This window comes from Silene latifolia, chromosome 4, assembly GCF_048544455.1.
Source record: "Silene latifolia isolate original U9 population chromosome 4, ASM4854445v1, whole genome shotgun sequence".
Classification (NCBI taxonomy): Eukaryota; Viridiplantae; Streptophyta; class Magnoliopsida; order Caryophyllales; family Caryophyllaceae; genus Silene; species Silene latifolia.
In genome coordinates, this window is record NC_133529.1 from 1,145,407 (window position 1) to 1,164,249 (window position 18,843).

Consider the following 18,843-nt stretch of genomic DNA (forward strand, 5'->3'; position numbering starts at 1 on the left):
GCCACTGCGGGCTAGGCCGGGCCAAGGGGCGGGCTAGGCCGGGCTGAGCTGGGTGAGTGCGGCACTGACCCAGCACTATATGAGGACCGGGCTGGGCCAGTTTTGCCTGGCACTAAACCGGCCCACTCAGTAACGGGCTAGTGTCGGGCCGAGCTAGGCCTCTCTATTTTTATTTTATTTTGTGTTTGGACCGGGCCGGGCTAGGGAAGTCGTGGCACTAGCCCGGCACTAAGGGATGACCGGACTGAGCCGTGTGCTGAACGGGCCACTTTTTTTCGGCCCACATACCCGGGTTGGGCTGGGTAGCTCACCACGTTGTACACCTCTAGGTGGTATACACCAAAAAAAAAAAAAAAAAAAAAATCCTAGCTAGTAGCATATCGACCACTTATAAAGTTTTGAGATTAATACCCTAAACTAGTAAAATTTCAGGGTGATAAGGTATTAAGGTGTATCTATATTGAAGCCTTATTAAGTCACAAATTAAAACACAATAAATAAATGAGATACAGGATCTTGGCTCGTATTATGTGGGCAAAAACAATCAAAACCAGCTAGTGATTACGATAGCAACGATTTTGCAAGATCACTATTGATGTGTGCCCTTATAGTGACATTAAAGTCCGAATGTGACCCTTTGAAAATGTACGAATTAGGCTATCAACTGATAGATTATACCATCAGTTGTATGTACTGCTAGCTTTGTGTTTATGAACTCTATAATAAATTTTTTTGAGCTTTGTGGTAAAGTTTATGAGACATGACGTAAAATTAGATAGCTCCTTCACATAATTGTTGAGTTTAAAGAATTACAACGTAACTCATATAAAATGCATATAAATTCAGTTAGATTTCTCTCATAAATGATGAGCTGAAGAATTCACAATTTAACTCAGAAATAATGCGTATAGAATCGGTTAAAAATTAGAGTTTATGAGACATGATATAAAATTAGATAGATCCTTCACATAATTGTTGAATTTAAAGAATTGCAGCGTAACTTGTATAAATAAAATACATATAAATTCAGTTAGATTTTTCTAAATGTTCAGGTGAAAAATTCACAATTTAACTCAAATACAATACGTATAAGATTGGTTCAAATTATTTCAGTTGGTTGTATTACTTCCGAAGGTATGAAATAGAAATACCTGATACTATAATATTATTCCCTCCATTTTTTTATTTGTCATTTTAGAAGATTTCATAAGAATTAAGGAAAAATGGAAAAAGGACATGTAAAGTATAAAGAAAATTTGATCTTTTCTAAAATGACAAATAAACTGAAACAGTAGGTATATATTATTGTTTCACAAATTCTAATTTGTGACTAGTCAAATAAAACTCACATGGTTAGATAAAGAAAAATTATTTGTGATTCCGTAGGCAGTCTAATTTTTGTCTTATTACCCATATGAGTGATATATAATCCGTCATTATCAAGCTTGTGACGGATTTACCCGTTACAAGAGAGACCTACTGTTTAGGCTTTAGCATCAACCAACACGTGCATCATGGAAGTTGGAGTTGGAAATTAAAAGCGGACTTTTAGAGTTTAGAAAGAAGGGTAAGTAACGAGAATTGAGAGAAATCGACAAAAATTGAGACAGACGTGAGTATGTGAATAATGTGATAGTGCATGGTACACTTAATTAAACTACAATGTTTCCACGTTACTATAATTTCTACCTTAATCCTAACACTCGTCTTCATTAGACAAAGATTAAACGATACAAATATCATTATCATCATCAACTAATTATTGACGTGTAATTTAAGAATCTAAGGCCCTGGTCTTTTGGACTGAAATTTATAGGATCTGAACTGAACTGAACTTATAAGATCTAAACTTATAGGATCTGAACTGAACTTATAGGATCTGAACTTAACTGAATTTATAGGATCTGAACTTAACTGAACTTATAGGATTTGAACTGAACTGAACTGAACTTATAGAATCTGAACTGAACTTAAATTAAGTGACGTATAGGATCTGAACTGAACTGAATTGAACTTATAGGATCTGAACTGAACTGAAATTATAGGATCTGAACTGAACTGAACTTATAGGATCTGAACTGAACTTAACTTAACTTATAGGATCTGAAGTTAACTTAAATTAAGTGACTTTAAGTCCAAAAGAAAAGGGCCTAAGACTTCATTCATATTACAGAGTAATATTTATTGACAACCCTATTCTTTTGGGATTAATTTTAGCTCGTTTCAATTCAGTTCAGCTAACTTTATCTGAGCAAATTTCAATTCAGTTCATTTCTGTTTATCTCATTTTAGTCCAAAAGAACAATATTACCGAGATGACTAATAATAAGGTTTTTCTATAATGTATTTAGTGAAATATAATTAATAAAGATATGAAATGGATATACTAACAAAGCATTTTACTATGAGAAATTGGAATATTAGACAGTTTGATAATTTGTCATGAGAGAATTTCCCGAATATATCTATTTTTCATTTTTGGATCATTAGCATATTAAAAACAATAATTCTTATATAAAACTGTTTTATGTAAGTGTTATTGTAAAACCAAGTGATATTTTACATAAATAACACAACTAAAATAACTTTCACTAACTGCCACTTTCTATAATACGGCATCAAGGTGTTTGTTTATGGTTTTACTAGAGTAGGCAATGGGTCGTGCTGGGCCGGCCCGTCGTGCCTTCCCCCAAAATTGGCCCGGCCCAGGCACGGATATTGAGCTCCTCGGGCCGTGTCGTGCCAGGCCCACTGATCCAAACCTACGCCGCAGCCCGCTCAAGGCACGACCATTTTCGTGCTCGGGCCGTGCCTGGCCCATGGGCTTTTCGTGCCTTGTCCATGGGCCGGCCTATGTGCTTTAATATTTTTTTTATTTAAAAAAAAAACGTTATATAATTGATATATTTTTAGTACTTTTTGTTTAATAAATGATGATTAATGGTTTAAATATATATTTTATTAAATATAATGTACTTTTTGTTTAATAAATAATGATCAATGGGCCATTCTTCGGGCCGGGCCGTGCCAAGCCCGTTGTGCCTGGTGCGTGCCTGGGCCGTGTCGTGCCTGGGCCGTGTCGTGCCTGGGCACGGAATTCTGAAGAAAATCGCGTCGGAGCCCGTCTCAAGCCCAATCGTGCCGTGCCGTGCCCGTGCTTCCTCAATTTTCTTGGCGGGCCGGGCCGCCCACCGGCCCGCGGCCCTTTATGCCAACTTTAGGTTCTACTCTATATTTCATTTTAAAATCGTTTTACAGCAGACTTACTCCAACGTATTTAGGCGCCAGGAAGTCTGTGTGTTTATATGGATGTTATGAGATCAAATGACCCAAGTCTGTTAGCCCAATTCAACACAGTCCAATTATCTCAGGTTTTGCCCAATAAGCCTGGTAGAAAAAAAGCCCGTATCCTGATTAAACAAAACCCGGGTACATGTTGGGTACGGTATGGGTCAAGGCTCTCGTCCGATCCATTTTATGGCTAAAAAAAGGGTTCTCTTTCGGGTTGGACGAGGTGAGAAATGTCGATTTCTGGGGTAAGCTTTGTTGAACACTTCTTACGAAACCTTAGAAACTCGACATATCCCGCCATCTCATTGATACTGGAAAAACAGTTTTACACAAAATATATGTAAACAAAAACTCTTACTACGTCTCGTGCCAAGGTAACAAAAAAAAAAAAAAAAAAAAAAAAAAAAAAGTTCGCCATAACATGGGAAAATACCGCGAAAATAGCAATGGTTTGTATACATTTACGAACTTTACTATCGCAGTCAAAATCTTCCCGTCATAATAGTCAAAATGTCGATAGTACAATATGAGTGCGCAATGTCATATGAAAAGTCCGAGTAACATACCAAAAACATGCGACCTGTTCCCTGTACAACTTCTAATATCAAACGAGTAGGTCTACACCAAACATGTCGCTCGTACATACTGAACAACAGTTACTGTGGCGGGGACACAACATATTACTTACATCCATCGTCCAAAGGTTTCATATATGAGCACGATAGCGGTTCATCTTGAATACTAAGCATAGAATCAGGGGTTGGAGTAAAGACAGGCTCAGAGGAACCTAGAGACGAACATCCTTCAACATGGTGTCCTTCATTTCCCAATGCTTTCATTGGTTCCTGCACTCCATTAAAGCTGGACTCGGAAGAAGCCATAGAAGAGCATGCTCCAAGATGGTACTCATGTTCATCTTCCAATGGTTTCATATAAGAACCCATTGAAGAACATCTTTCACCATGATAATCCCGAACATCACCCAAGGGTTTAAGGTACGAGCAAGACCGTGTTTCAACTCCGCTATTAAACCCTAGATCAAAGGAAGAGGAGCATGAAGGTTGAGCTCTCATTTGCACAGACCGTAAAAGAGCTGTTTTTCGTAAGTCGCTCGAGTGGCATATATCACTGGGCGACGAGGGAAATCTAGCTTCGGTATCTGAACCTCTTTGACGAGGTTCTGAAGAGGGCAGAGAAGTGTTGGGAGGACTACAGCATGCACCCATCGGCTTATATCGGTATGGAGAGACAGGACTCGTAGGACGGCTTTCGGATTGCGATGAGCAAGCGCTCATTGGAGTTTCGTAATACCTCATGTCGTCCAAGTCTTCTGACATTGGTGAATACTGCAAGGCCATTTCATCTCTGCAATAATAATGTTACATTGTTAACCACAAAACTTATTTCTCAGGTTCCCTAAATTTTAAATTTCTAACCACAAAACTGGGGAAAGCTGACGAGAAAATTTTCTTTCTAATGTCAGAAGACACCGATTGCTATAAGGTGAATTGACCAATGACTGACCATACTACGACAACTTAGTTATCACCGGACAGATGGCCATATGAGTTAATAGGGAAAAGAAATGTGATGTACTTGCATAGCTTATAGAGTTATATTAACAGCCACAAGTGGAAATTTTTTCGTTGACAAGATCTTAGTCGACACCAAAACTGGTGGAAACTGATATAATTAACGACACACTCTAAAGAACCTTGTTGAGAGCACAAACACAAAATGTGATAGCTCCTCTTTCTTCCCCCAACTAGGAGTTTATAACTTTATCTTTATTACACCAGAAGATGGTATACAAGCTCGCCTGTTACAAAGCGGAATTTCAACCTTCCGTGACATTATTTCCCGTTGTATAATGCCCTATCAGAATACCCTGAGATTTGAGGCAGGGCAAGCTATACTTCAAATTTCACCGACACTTTACCATATATTACAGAGCTTATGAAAATTAGAGTACTACTCACTAGTTTTTGAAATTTTTTTGGTAAAGAGACAGATTTGGAGATTGAATGTATTTGTGAAAAATAGGGCATAGGCATAAAAGATAATAACAGATACTAAGTTACAAAACCTAAACAAAATTCAATTTTTAGAAGTGAAAAGTTCTCATGGTGGGTAAACGTTTTTGAAATTACAGCCATCGGCCACAAAAAATAACATACATTACGTATTTACGTGACATCCCTACATTCCCGATACTGCAATTGTTACCAAAACATGACCAATACGGCATTTTGGGTAATCTAGGCTAGAAAGGCATGCCTAGCAGCTAGTGTTGTTGCTTATCCTTTTTCATCTTGATGGTATCTTGAAGACGTGTACCCATACCCGTCTCCTAATTTCAGGAGAGTCCTAGTGCCTCAAAAGGTGAACCAAAACCATTATGTCTCTTTTATACAGTATGTTATATTGTCTGACGCAGATTGTAGCATGTGGCAATCGTTTTCAGTCTGATAGATTGCAGCATGTGGCAATCGTTATAGTACTGCAAGAAATGACTGATTCTTGCTTGTATATATTTTAACAATCCTTTTGCTTGCGAAGCGTTTTTCTTTCATGAAATGTTTCTTGCCTTCTTGGTGTTAAGAGTTCAGACACGAGACATCCAAGTTGGACATTTGATGGTAGCCCTTCAGTACTTCATTAGGAGAGGACAATAACGCTCTCCATATCTAACCCTCTGTTTGGATAAGGGAGTTTGGAGGGGAAGGGAGCGAAGGAATTTGGAGGGAGACAATTTACATTGTTTGGATAGCAAAATGAAGGTGGGAGATTTGAAGGAACGGAAGTGGAGAAATTTTTCCTCCTACAAGGCGAACCATTTCCCTTCCAACAAATGAAAGATTCGGAAGAAAACTCACCCCCTCCATTCCCCTCCCCTTCCTGACCGTCCTATTCCCTCCCCTTTTCCGTCTACCCTTCCCTTCCCTCTATTTTTTTTATCCAGACAAACTCATGGTTTATAATTAAAAAAAAATGATGCTCTTTCTTCCAATTGTCATGCATGCATCAAGAGATCATAATCTGTATACGCGAATAATGCACCCAAAATGTTAAAAATCATACCAGGATTCATATATCAGTCTACTCCTTTACAGACATGCGAGACTCCATTTCTATTTCTTATAAGCAAGGGTCCGTGTAAGATCTAGGAAGGGACAGATAAGGATAACACACCCATATTCGTGAGTGTCACGTCAGACATTGGTATGACCCAAAAACTGAAGAGTCGAAGCAACATACACAAAGCTAAAGCTACACGAAACATAACATAAACAAATCACCTCACCTCAGATAGCACATGCTTTCAGACCTCGCTGGAGAATCCATAATAGTTTCAGGCATCGCGTCTCCCACAGTCAATCCATTCAAACTCGATGCCATCATCTGAAACATTTCCCATCATGTTTAGCACTAACTCAAACAAAACAACAACATTTCCACAATGCAGATGGCCAAGAAACAAGAATTATCCAACAACTCGAAACCCTCATCCCTATCAATCACTATACCCTTTTCAATCCTTTCAAAACACCCGAATTTTCAGATTCAATTTTGAATTCTCTTATCCCAACAAACATAATCCTTCCTCTAACAATGTCTAGCTCATTGTAAAGCTGACAATGCGGCTACCAAAAACCCGTCTTACACAAATTCTTGAACTCATACTACCTCCTGTCAAAAGATGTCACCTTTTTAACTTAAAAAGCTCAATTCATCAATGTCTAGCTCATTGTAATCCAATAGGTAACACTCCCATTAGCAAAACTGACAATGCGGTTACTAAAAACCCGTCTTACACAAATTCTTATATAAGGCGGCCTTACACAAATTCACATACATAATAGTTACTGTCAAAAGATGTCACAATTCAGCTGAAAAAATTCAAGAAAACAATAATTTACTCAATTTAATAGAATTTGTGAAGTGCCATTTAGCAAAAGATTATATATTTCTCTAATTAATCAACAAAGATTGAATCTTTCAGCAAGATAATAAAAATTATATGAAATTAAAAATAGAAAGAAGAAATAAATACCTCACTAAGATAACGTTTATGGGAATTAAGATTATCAACATAAACTTCATCTTCAGGATCTCTGCTTCTTTTCCCACTTGGAGATGGAGATGCTGAATTTGATTCCGATCGCATTTTTTCTGTAATTTTTTTACCTGATTTTGTTTCCTGTTTTATTTGTGTTGAGTTTTGGCTTTCTGAAATTATCAGCAAATACCAGGATTTTTTTTTTTTTTGTTTTCTCTAAAACGAAATTATTTGTTGATTGTTGATTTTAGACTTTAGTTTTTTGAGTTAAAAGTTCGAATAATTATTGTGGATACTAAATCCGACATTTTTGTCGACGGTTTTAAGCAAGATTATCGTGTTTGTGTCAAAAGAACCCGGTACTTTAAGGAATTTCACTAGTTGGTTGCTTGATGGCATTATCGAGTAGCCCGATACTTGTATTTGCGTCAAAGTGTGGAATTATTAGGTGCTTCATGTGTGCAATGTCATCTTAGACTAGATTAATTGACGTGATCGTGTTTGCATTAAGATCCTTCAAATGTTGTATTAAGGTTTTACAAGAAACTTATTTGTAACTCGTAACTTTGTTCTATATTGATTACCTCGAGAAATCTATACATGGTTCATTGCTTTTTCTTTTTCTTTTTTTTTTTTAGGGGAAAATCCAAAGGTTTTACTTCAATAATGATTAAATCAAAAGCTATAACATTTTTTGCAACTCTGCATCTTGTGGCAAGCTATTCGACCATACCGTTCTACCAACTACTCTAGGAAACGCGTGAACCAAATCATGAGTTAGGCAATTATCACCCTATTTGGTATAAGATCAGCTAATTGAACTACAAGAATAACAAAGAGCGAAAATGTCATCAATAATAAGGGAAAACATGTTCCGTCCCCGACTCTTCTTCTTCTTTAACAACTCCATAACTTGTAGGCAATCTCCCTCCACCGTCCCTCCACCGTCACATCTTGATGCCCTTCTCGAAGTGCTTCCTCAAGATGAGTGAAGACCATCTAACACCGCTAGCGCCTCAGCAACATGCGGCTCCCAATCTTGCTCTCGAACAATAGTAACCACCCACAAGACATCCCCACTCGCATCCCTACAAACAACTCCGGACAACATACCCTCTCCCGCTTTAACCTCGGCATCGACATTCACTTTGACCATACCCTCCTCCGCCTTTCCACCCCTCGTGTTCACCCACCTCCTCCCTATATCCCCTTTGCCCCAGCCCCCGATCTGCACCATACTCGCCCTCCTATATTTCGTTGATGATGTCCCTAGCTCACTTAACAATACACTTGGAAGTCACCTCCTTGTTATCAAGCACCGGTGTTCCCACATCGCCCAACAGCACACCATGAAGTCATGAACTAACCTCTTGTACTCCTCCACCCCTGTCTCCCTCCACCGAGCCTCAACCCACTCCCTCACACCACCCCGACCGCTCCCTTCGTCACCTTCAATGCCCAAACTCATCCCATAGACCCACACCCATTATTTGTTCTTAAAAACTGTTCCCACAATTTTATACTCGAACGTTGAGAAAGTCTGATCCAAATTCATTATCTTTGATCATTTTTTTTTTTAAAGTTAGATTCAAACATTTTTTCTATTTTATCCCCCTATTTTATTTCATTTCATCAATGTAATCTAGCAAAAACGGTTTCATACAACTAATGTCAATCGAACCCAAATTATTTTCAGATGATGGTTGTCAAATTTTATAACTATCTTGAATGCAAAACACAGTGATTGCAGTGACCGCACGAAATGCAGATGCTCAAACAAACATAATTAAACTCCAAAGTTAAAGACAACATTTTGATCGATTTAATTACAAATCCCAGAATCCATTACACATTAATTAGATCATTTAGTTAGATAAACCCTAATTTCAATCATCTTATTTCCTCCCCAACTTCAATCAATTACAAAACACCCAGATCAATGCGTTGAAGTTTCGCTTGATCTTCCATGGCTGACATTGCATCAGCTAATCAAGTAATGGTATTAACTCATTCTCTTTGATTTTGCTTTAATTGCATTATTTAATTATGCATCCTCGGATATTATTAGGGTTCTTGATTGCCCATAATTTGTTCAGAGCTCTAATTTGTGATTGGTTGATTACCCTGATATTATTTAATTATGTATTGCATTACCCAGTATTTAATTTTTTTTTTTTTTGTTTGGTATGTAATGATCATAGGATGTTTCTAATGGAGGAGATGTTGATGGGCAAATGGATGTGATTGATTTAGGGGCATTTGTTGGAGATTTGTCCTTTGATGAAGATTTGCTCAGGTGCCATTCTCTGTGTTTCCTTTAGTTGGTATTGTTTACGATTGCGTAAATTCAATTAAGAAAGATCAAAGTTTGGTTTTGCTGAATTGAGGGTTTCTTGGGTTTTCTCTATTATTCGAGTTGATGTGATGATTCTTGTAGATAGTTTTTGTATGTTGGATTGTTTGATGTATTTGTTGGATAAAGTTGTTGGAGTAATAGAAAGGTTAAGTATCAATTTCTGTAATGTTAAGGCGGCTTAATGCTTCCTTCGCGCAATGATAGAAGTAATGTAGGTTACAGGATGAGTGAGGAGTGCACTACTACTGGAGTGGGATTCTGATTTCTGGAGTATTAGCTAGGTTCTTAAGAGGAGACGGTCTCACATATCGAAGGTGTAAGACATACCCACTAACCATTACTTACCATACTAATTGATAATTTGTGGGTAACTGGAGCGGTGTCACAAAAAGACTTGTGTGAGATCGCCAGAGTATTCGGTTGGGAAACATTATAAGCTGTCTAAGAAGTTATCAAGTCAATTGCTGAGCAGTGAGTTGTGAGTTTGTGACTAGTGAGGACATAGTCAGTGATATAGAGTTGGCCGAATAACCCTTTTTTTGTGTGTGGAGAATTTCAATATTTCCTTTTCTACAACTTATAAAGAACTTCAGTAGGCTCCTTCTGCTATATCCATGCAAGATATTCCTCTAATACCCTGGTTGACTGGAGCAAGTTACTTTATTGGCATGATCTTCCATCAAAATAGTCCAAGCGTCTTTTTTTGAAATTTTATCCAATGTCATTGCTATCTCTTTCCCTTCTTTTCAGTCTAATTAACCGTTGTCTATTTTTTTCCTAGCGATGACGTGTCACTTGAAGGGCTAGAACACGAACTGGAAGAATGTAAGGATGATGATGTAAGTGCTCTCTCTTTTAGTGAGACATCACGAAATCATCAGATTTAGTTCTTTGCTTTTCTTTTTACTACTTGATTTGATGTAATTTGCACATGAAATTGTCCGCATCTTGAGATTGCTTTTGGTAACATTAGGAACTAGTGAACCTCATCATGAAGTGAAATTTTAGTTTCTGAGCGGTGAGCCGGTGAACATTTAATTTACTGCCAGTGGTTATTTGACTATTTTTTCCAACAACAACATCAGAACCTTAATCCCAAAATGATTTGGGGTCGGCAATTTGACTATTTTTTCCGAATGTACTATTTTACATTTTGAAACATTGTAATTTCTCCTGTGCAGGTGGTAGCTAACATCCTTTCAAAAGGTATTAAACTACGTGATTACACAAAGACTGTTGAGAAAAACTTGCGAGAAGTTGAACTAGATTCTATTCAGGTTTACAGCCTTTTTTTTTCCTAAAGTTCTGTATTCTCCTTGGTTTGCTATATTTCGTGTGATCGATCTCTGATAGTTCTTTTTTAACTGTGCAGGATTATATAACAGAAAGCGATAATCTTTTATCACTTCATGATCAAATTCGCGACTGTGATATCATCTTGTCACAGATGGAATCTCTTCTCAGTGGATTTCAGGTATGTGATAACTTTCTAGCGAAGTTCTTCTTAATGATTTATACAAGAATGCAATTGGTACAGTTAATTTTACCGTGACTGCGCTTAAAGGTGAGCAAAATGGAGGATGGTTAGTGGTGTCGGGCCAAATCAACCCAAAATTGAGTGCATTCCATGTTGTGTAATTCTCATATCCAGGGAGCGTATGTAGGCTCAGCTTACGCTTGCTGTTTCTGTTTTAGTAGCCATGCGTATTCCTCTTGTATATTTATCATTCAATATTCCTTCTCTCTTCTGAATTTTTACCAACTTTTGTCTGTGAAACATTCTCTATTCCTTCTAGCTAAGTTCCGACTCCTGATGATCAAGTGTTAATCTCAGCTTGTATTGCTTGGTGCATTCATGCTTGCTCTTCTGACTATTTTCTTGTAAATGTTGCTGATCTATATAGGCTGAAATTGGATCGATAAGTTCGGATATAAAAGTTCTCCAAGAGAAGTCAATGGACATGGGTTTGAAGCTGAAGAATCGTAAGGTATATATTTTGATGATTCTCTGGGCTTGCCTTTACAAATCCTCACTAGAGCTATCTAGCATATTATTTGCAAATATTTTTCACTCAATGGTGCTAATCAACTTGATATCCTCCGCCCCGGTTTCCTCGTGCTTTCCATTTTGTTTATTTTTTGGTTATCACAGAAAAGGCGTTAATGTTTTATGTTGTTCCATCTGTATATTTTTTAACAGGTTGCAGAATCAAAGTTGGCCAAATTTGTCGAAGATATTATTATCCCACCAAGGATGGTTGATGTTATTGTTGATGGTGAGGTAATTACCGATTATGGCCCCTTATTTTGCATAATGTTTATTGAGGGAGGTTATGGAGTTTTATCTGTCCTTGGATAAAATAGCTCTTGCCCAATGCTCCCTCTTATTTGCAGTACGGCTTTCAATTGGATATTCAGTTCATGCCTTGTGATGTGCTGCTGTTTATTTTTCAGAGTAGTCTAGCTGTATTTTCTTGTTTGATGTGTTAACTGATGTTTAATTCTCGTGCAGGTCAATGATGAGTACATGAGAACTTTAGAGATACTCAGTAAGAAATTGAAGTTTGTGGTTACCGATTCCGTTGTGAATACATCAATGGCTCTGAAAGATGTCCAGCCTGAGTTGGAAAAGCTTCGTTTGAAGGCAGTTTCCAAGGTGGCCTTAGGATCACTGAGATTAAGCAAATTTGAGCACAAACCTTATTACTTTGTTTTCTTAAACAACTTTTTTGCTTGCATTAGTCAAGCAGTTACTGGAAAATTGGGATCAGTTTATTCCAGCATCTTCTTGGCAATATATTTTTCTTGGTTTTCATCTTTCCTAAAGCCGAGCATCACATTTACTTTTGGTTTTATGTCTTGGTCGCTTTGTAGGTATTTGAGTTCATTGTTCAGAAGCTTTATGCATTGAGGAAACCCAAAACAAACATACAGATCCTTCAACAAAGCGTTCTTTTAAAATACAAGTGAGTGGTTCCTGTAAATGTCTGCTTGTTCACCATACAATCAGATAGGTTCGTAATATTTCTATTTTCTAGTCTATTGGTCAATTATTAGTCGAGCCATACATCCCATGATTACTCAGTACATTATCAGTTATATGTAGGGCATTGCTATTTCCATGGGGACCACTGCCTTTATTCATGGGCCCTTGTCTCTTACCCGTGTGTGAGACAACGACCCGTGGATAACGACATTGTCCCCGTGGCATTATCATTCCGGCATATGTAAATGTAATTGTACTTGTTCTCTTCTGCTTCGGGGGCTACATTCTTGTCATGGCTACCTAATTGATGGGTTTTCTTAAAATGCACCCCCTCGTTTCATCTGATAAGATGTTTTGGCCACGACACTTGTATTAGGGAGATATTCGAGGTTATCAAAAAAGCGTTATCATTGTCTCTCTATTAGTAGAGAACCCACTCATCATGAGGGTTAAAAAAGTTAATTTTCTAGCGAGCTTCCTCTCTCATATTTGCATTTTCTTTAAACCAATAACCTAGGTAGGACATATACGTTGAACCGAATGTGAATTGCTAGAATATAACAGGAATATGCTTTTAGTCTTGTGAACCTAAATGAGCTTTTGAACATAATATTTACAGGTATGTTATTTATTTTCTCAAGGAACATGGGAAAGAGGTGTACACTGAAGTGCGAGCAGCTTACATTGATACGATGAACAAGGTAAATATGAGATTATACAAAATCATGATAGAAATCATTATTAGACCATTTGTCACTAAGGTGATTGGTGCTCTACAGTCCTTGAATGCCGCCAATGATGTGTGCGTCGGGCCTTTTGGTCTGTGATTGAAAATTGAATCTTACAATCACTGCATTGCTTGTGGTGCATTTTTTTCCATAGAGTGCATCTTTTATGGCGTATTACGTTTATATACTCGTATATGACAAAAACCATCATAGATTCATAGCCATGACCAAATCAATTCCGGAATGACCATGCCATTACTCACTGCTCTAATATGACCAGTGCTCCATACCTGAGTTGAGCCTACCCAAACTGACCCGTATCTGAAGGCTCACACCCGAAATGATCCTACCTAAACCTGGCCCAAATGACCTATTTGCCAGGTCTAGGGACATGCGTGTTTTAACAGTAGCTTACTTATCAGTCATATGTGTGTTGGTGTTTCAGGTTCTCAGTGCACATTTCCGTGCTTACATTCAGTCCCTGGAGAAATCGCAGCTTGATATTGCGACATCCAGTGATTTAATAGGTATTGAAGCCGGAGGAGGGGGCACTGGGCTTTTCTCAACAAGAAGAGAGCCTTTGAAGAATCGCTCCTCTGTTTTTGCCCTTGGGGACAGAATTAATATTTTAAAGGTTTCTATATTCTCATTTTCGTCTCTTCTTCTGCAATGACATCATTCTTTATCTTCACTGGCCTTTTTTTTGTTAAATTCAGGAAATTGATCAACCTGCACTGATTCCCCATATAGCGGAAGCAAGCTCTCAGAAGTATCCCTATGAAGTGCTTTTTCGGAGCTTCCACAAGCTGCTAATCGATACTGCTAGTTCTGAGTATGTACCTGCTTAACAAAGATGACATTGTTTTTATAATTGATTAGCCTTCCATCCCATTTATTTTTGCCCCCATTGGACTGGATATTATATTTAAGATTTAGTGATTATCCCTTAAAAAATTTACATGTGGAGACACCACATTACCCTAATCATTATCGTACTTAACTAGGTTACTATAAGAACTTCACGTTTTATTTTACTAGATATAAAAAGAGGCCTGAGATGAACCAAAAGGGAGTATTTGATTGTGTCGACATCTTAATCTAATTTGTTATTCTTCAGGTATATTTTTTGTGGCGACTTCTTTGGGGAAGAATCGTCATTTAATGAGATATTTGCAGGTATAGCCATTTCATCTCGTTCGTGCCAAATACTCTATAGTTATCGACGATAATTCTATTTCAGACCTGAAGTCTGCGGAACATAATAATATAATATCCCTTCTATGTTTCCTGCTCAAAGCTTTATGAGGAAGCATTCTGATATATACTGTTCCTTCTATTTTAGGTCCATTGGCAGTTATTGATGAGCACTTCAGTGCAGTCTTATCAAATTCATTCGATGCTATTGGCTTAATGCTTATGATCCGTCTTACCCATCAGCACCGAGTATTCCTCTAATCCTCTTATCTTTGAGTTACTGTTTTTCATCATCCCTTAGTACTTTTGACTAAATCAGGTTGTTCTTTCAGCTTATTATGTCAAGGAGGCGCATTCCTTGCTTGGATTCGTATCTGGATAAGGTGTGCATGTTTTTTGCGTAACTTGCTTTTTTTTTTTTAACCACATAGTCATGTTTTTCTTCTTACAAGTAAAAACGGTGTTTTGCCAACCGAAAATTTTGACTTGTTTTCTGTTCATCATTTGCAATGAACTTGGTTATTCTGGTTAGTGGTCACCTTGTGAGCTCGATGTTAAAATAACTTCAAGGACCTTGAATCTTGGATTTACACCACGATGCTCATGTTTTGCAGTCTCATGAGACGGCTGATAAGAGTATCATGAGATTGACCCGAATTTCGTGATAGATAGGGCAGTTATTCATTTGTAATGGGTCCATCGATGGAATTAAGAGTTAAATGGTTTCAAGATGCTTAAGCTGTTTGTTTATTGCCTTTATAATGTATGTAGGTGAACATCTCACTATGGCCACGTTTCAAGATGGTTTTCGACATGCACCTCAGTAGTCTACGAAGCGCAAATGTGAAAACATTGTGGGAAGATGATGTTCATCCTCACTATGTCATGAGACGTTATGCCGAATTTACTGCTTCCCTTATTCATCTCAATGTTGAGTATGGAGATGGCCAGGTCTCCCCGCTTCTACAGTTCTTTTCCATATTTCCATTTGCTTTTGCCTTCTCCAGAAAGTCGCTTTTTTTTTTGTATTAATTTATAACATTCTTGCCTATCTTTCAGCTAGAGATGAACTTGGAAAGACTCAGGATGGCGGTTTTTGATTTGATTATGAAGCTATCCACACAGTTTCACAAGTCTAAACTGCAAAGCGTATTTCTTATAAACAATTATGACATGACAATTTCTGTTTTAAAGGTTAGTAATTGTATAGAAAAGACGAGCTACATGATTTGATATTAGTGATATAATCTCGCTAATCGTGTTTCTTTGTGGAATTTCAGGAAGCTGATCCACATGGCGGAAAAGTTCAGATACATTTTGAGGAAGTTTTGAAGAGCCAAACTACAATTTTTGTGGTGGGTTTCCTTTTGTCTTTCTCGATGAACTAGACCTAGCAAAACTGATTCGACCCCCAATAGACCCGACTCAGATCTCAAAAAACAGCCTGAAGCAAACCCAGACCCAGATTAACATCCGAAACAATCAACCCTAAAAAATATCCTGATCCGAAACAATCTTAAAGACTAGGTTGAAGTAAAAAACCTTACTAGCCACGACTCAAACCCGTAAATGACCAGACACGAATCAATCAGTACCTTAATTGACCCAACAGCAACACAACCAAGGACGTTTGCCGTTGTCTAATTTAATCACGTGTTTGATGCTAATTCGTTATGAACTAATTCAATTGGTTTTACCTCTAGCTTTTGATGGCCGGGATCTTCACTTTCTCAACGTCATTGTTTGTAGCTTGATATATGTTTCTTGTCATTGCAGGAAGAGCTACTGCTGGAGCACTTCGGTGATCTGATTAAGTTCGTGAAAATAAGGGCATGTAAGGATCTTTGTTTATCATAGTGTCCTTTTCTCGTTTATTGTGCTCTATCAAAACTAAAATGATGGGTGTGACGATTTTTAATTAGCTGAGGATCCAAAATCAAGTTCTGAGAAACCCATCACGGTTGCTGATGTCGAGCCCCTAGTGAAAGACTTCGGGAGCAGATGGAAAGACGCAATAGAGTTGATGCACAAAGATGTCATAACTTCTTTCAGCAACTTCTTATGTGGAATGGATATCTTGAGAGCTTCATTGACCCAGTTACTCCTCTACTACACCAGGCTGACCGAGTGTATTAAAAAGGTACCAGGCGGGTCTTCACTAAACAAGGATCTGGTTTCGATCCAACTAATTATACACGAGATCCGGAAATACACGAGGACTTTCTAGGCTCCTGACCTATACTCTTAATTCTAAGCGAGCTTCACCCCGCTTTAGTTGCTGGTTCAAAACCAGAAGTATCCATTTTTACTTGGATACGTAGAATTAGGTTCCGGTTTGCTTTGTTTGATACTAATAACATTTTTGTATCAAGATGAACATCTACTTGTGCATGAAAGGTTGTGAATCTCTGATTCGAAATCTAAAATTGTTTCATCCCGCATTTTATGAAAATATTTATTTCTATTTTTATCACGAATAATTTTGTGAAAGCTGCCTTCCGAAAGTTTCAGTTAACAGGGGTAATTAGAACCACCGTACTTCTCATTGCTTGAGCTGATGGGTGGTTTTACACCGTGTATCGTAAAATCGGAATACAAGATACTTATTTTCTGATTTGTTGTATCATAAAATCGGAATACAAGAGACTTATTTTCTAATTGGTCCGCAAACCAGAGAAATAAACGTTTATTATAATTTCATATACTCGGTATGATGATTTTGTGAAAAAATTCTCATTAGACTAACCCATGTAAGAAGTAATTACTCATTTTTAAAGCATACAAATTTTTCGTACGGAACGACTTCATACAAGTGATACAACCTAGATGAATATATGAAGCGTCGGAAATGAATACTCGTTTTAGTTAAATTGACTTTTAAGTCTTTAACATGAAACTTTTTTAATTAACTATTTAATTTAAATTTGTGTTGAAAGAAACCTTTAGGAAATAAAAATTCTCCTTTGTCGCAGAGGGAAACAACCCAAGTATATATATATTAAACAGAAAAGAATCATCAGCAGTCCGTTGTCGTCCAGCGGTTAGGATATCTGGCTTTCACCCAGGAGACCCGGGTTCGATTCCCGGCAACGGAACTTTTTTTTTTTCCAATTTTAGTTACTCCGTATTTTTGAGTGAAAATAAGTAACTTGTGCGCAAAGTCTGCCTTGTTATCAGCCAGAATTCTGCAACTAATCAGTTTGCTGCCCTAAAAAAGCTTACAATTTACGAACATACAATCATTCTTCAACTTGTCCATGTTTCCTAGCTAATTATTGAGTTTCCGTCAACAAAATATATATTAAACTACTCTCGAAGAAACTTGTAGATTATATTAAGAAAACGTATTCCAACTTCCAAGTAACACATTTTGGTTTTAGTTAATTGCTTGTAAAATATGATCATTGAATTTAACTGAAATAAAATCATCCGAGTATTTTTTACATGAATTGATTCATTTATCTCGCTAACAATACCCTTTCTTTGTACGGAGTAGGCCTTTTCTAATTTTTGTTTGATTCAACTATAACAATAATTTGAAAGTTTATACAGTAATATAATTTGAAATGAAAACTATCATGAAACTCATACATTTGTTCACATGAAATCCAGCAGTGGTTCAACTTAAATCTCACATCATTTTATACTTGTCTGAACTCGTACCGACACAATTACCTTAGATCAAATAAGATTAGTGATTGAAATGAGCCTAAACTGAATTGAAATCAAATCTTTCTAGATTGGAACAACTTTAATCGAATCCATTCTAAAGCTGAACTAAATAACTTATTTGTCAAGTCTAATCATATATTCTATAAAAACTAGAAAAATAACTTCCAAACAATTAATCATATTTACAATTAATTACAAATGTCGATATAAGATGATCTTATCTAGAAGCTCGTAAACAAAATTATGTAATTCTCGTTAAAGGTAATGTTAAGTTCATCACAAGGACGTTAGCTTGATTGCTTGGGACCCGAGCACAAAATTCCGCGGAATTTTGGTGACAAGTAACCATCAATCATGTAGTTCCAATACATGCATGATCAATATTAATCATCGCAAAGAATTTGTTTTAGACGGGTTATTTTCATCTGAAACAATAAGGCAGAATTTTATTGATCATTTTAATCATAAAATGTAATCATAAATGTTCCGGGTATAATTCCAGAGCAGTTATTTGTTACCACCCGTGCTTGTAGAATGACGTCTTTGGTTGAATCCT

At 37.2% G+C, this 18,843-nt stretch overlaps 2 protein-coding genes and 1 non-coding gene across 4 annotated transcripts; 2 read left to right on the forward strand and 1 right to left on the reverse strand.

Annotated features, from left to right (window-relative positions):
* Positions 1-3,769: 3,769 nt before the first annotated feature.
* LOC141652477 (uncharacterized) lies at positions 3,770-7,470 on the reverse strand. The gene is made up of 3 exons (XM_074459977.1): positions 7,346-7,470; positions 6,596-6,693; positions 3,770-4,656 (listed from the first exon to the last, which is right to left on the reverse strand). Exons 1-3 carry the CDS (start codon positions 7,457-7,459, stop codon positions 3,972-3,974), a joined length of 897 nt encoding a protein of 298 aa, XP_074316078.1. The 5' UTR covers positions 7,460-7,470; the 3' UTR covers positions 3,770-3,971.
* Positions 7,471-7,596: 126 nt separating this feature from the next.
* On the forward strand, positions 7,597-17,088 carry LOC141652476 (vacuolar protein sorting-associated protein 52 A-like). 2 transcript variants are annotated; one of them, XM_074459974.1, is made up of 20 exons: positions 7,597-9,350; positions 9,553-9,647; positions 10,489-10,546; positions 10,889-10,984; positions 11,080-11,181; positions 11,612-11,695; positions 11,908-11,988; positions 12,220-12,363; positions 12,582-12,673; positions 13,313-13,394; positions 13,867-14,055; positions 14,138-14,253; positions 14,539-14,597; positions 14,764-14,864; positions 14,948-14,998; positions 15,387-15,566; positions 15,675-15,809; positions 15,896-15,970; positions 16,392-16,449; positions 16,538-17,088. In XM_074459974.1, the coding sequence occupies exons 1-20, from the start codon at positions 9,318-9,320 to the stop codon at positions 16,840-16,842; spliced, it is 2,136 nt and encodes a 711-aa protein (XP_074316075.1). In that variant the 5' UTR covers positions 7,597-9,317; the 3' UTR covers positions 16,843-17,088. The 2 variants fall into 2 exon arrangements, with proteins under 2 accessions (XP_074316075.1, XP_074316076.1); XM_074459975.1 differs by lacking the exon at positions 12,220-12,363 and having other exon boundaries at positions 9,094-9,350.
* A 550-nt stretch (positions 17,089-17,638) lies between these two features.
* TRNAE-UUC (transfer RNA glutamic acid (anticodon UUC)) lies at positions 17,639-17,710 on the forward strand. The gene has a single exon. It is a non-coding gene; the product is annotated as a tRNA-Glu (tRNA).
* Positions 17,711-18,843: the final 1,133 nt, after the last annotated feature.

Excerpts from the sequence above, each read along its gene's own strand:
- LOC141652477 (XM_074459977.1), bottom strand. The coding sequence starts at position 7,459 with ATGCGATCGGAATCAAATTCAGCATCTCCATCTCCAAGTGGGAAAAGA. Across the intron at positions 6,694-7,345 it reads ATAAACGTTATCTTAGTGAG|ATGATGGCATCGAGTTTGAA; the intron begins GTATTTATTTCT and ends GAAATGTTTCAG. Across the intron at positions 4,657-6,595 it reads GAAAGCATGTGCTATCTGAG|AGATGAAATGGCCTTGCAGT; the intron begins GTGAGGTGATTT and ends TTATTATTGCAG.
- LOC141652476 (XM_074459974.1), top strand. The coding sequence starts at position 9,318 with ATGGCTGACATTGCATCAGCTAATCAAGTAATG. Across the intron at positions 9,648-10,488 it reads TTTGATGAAGATTTGCTCAG|CGATGACGTGTCACTTGAAG; the intron begins GTGCCATTCTCT and ends TTTTTTTCCTAG. Across the intron at positions 15,567-15,674 it reads TTGAGTATGGAGATGGCCAG|CTAGAGATGAACTTGGAAAG; the intron begins GTCTCCCCGCTT and ends CCTATCTTTCAG.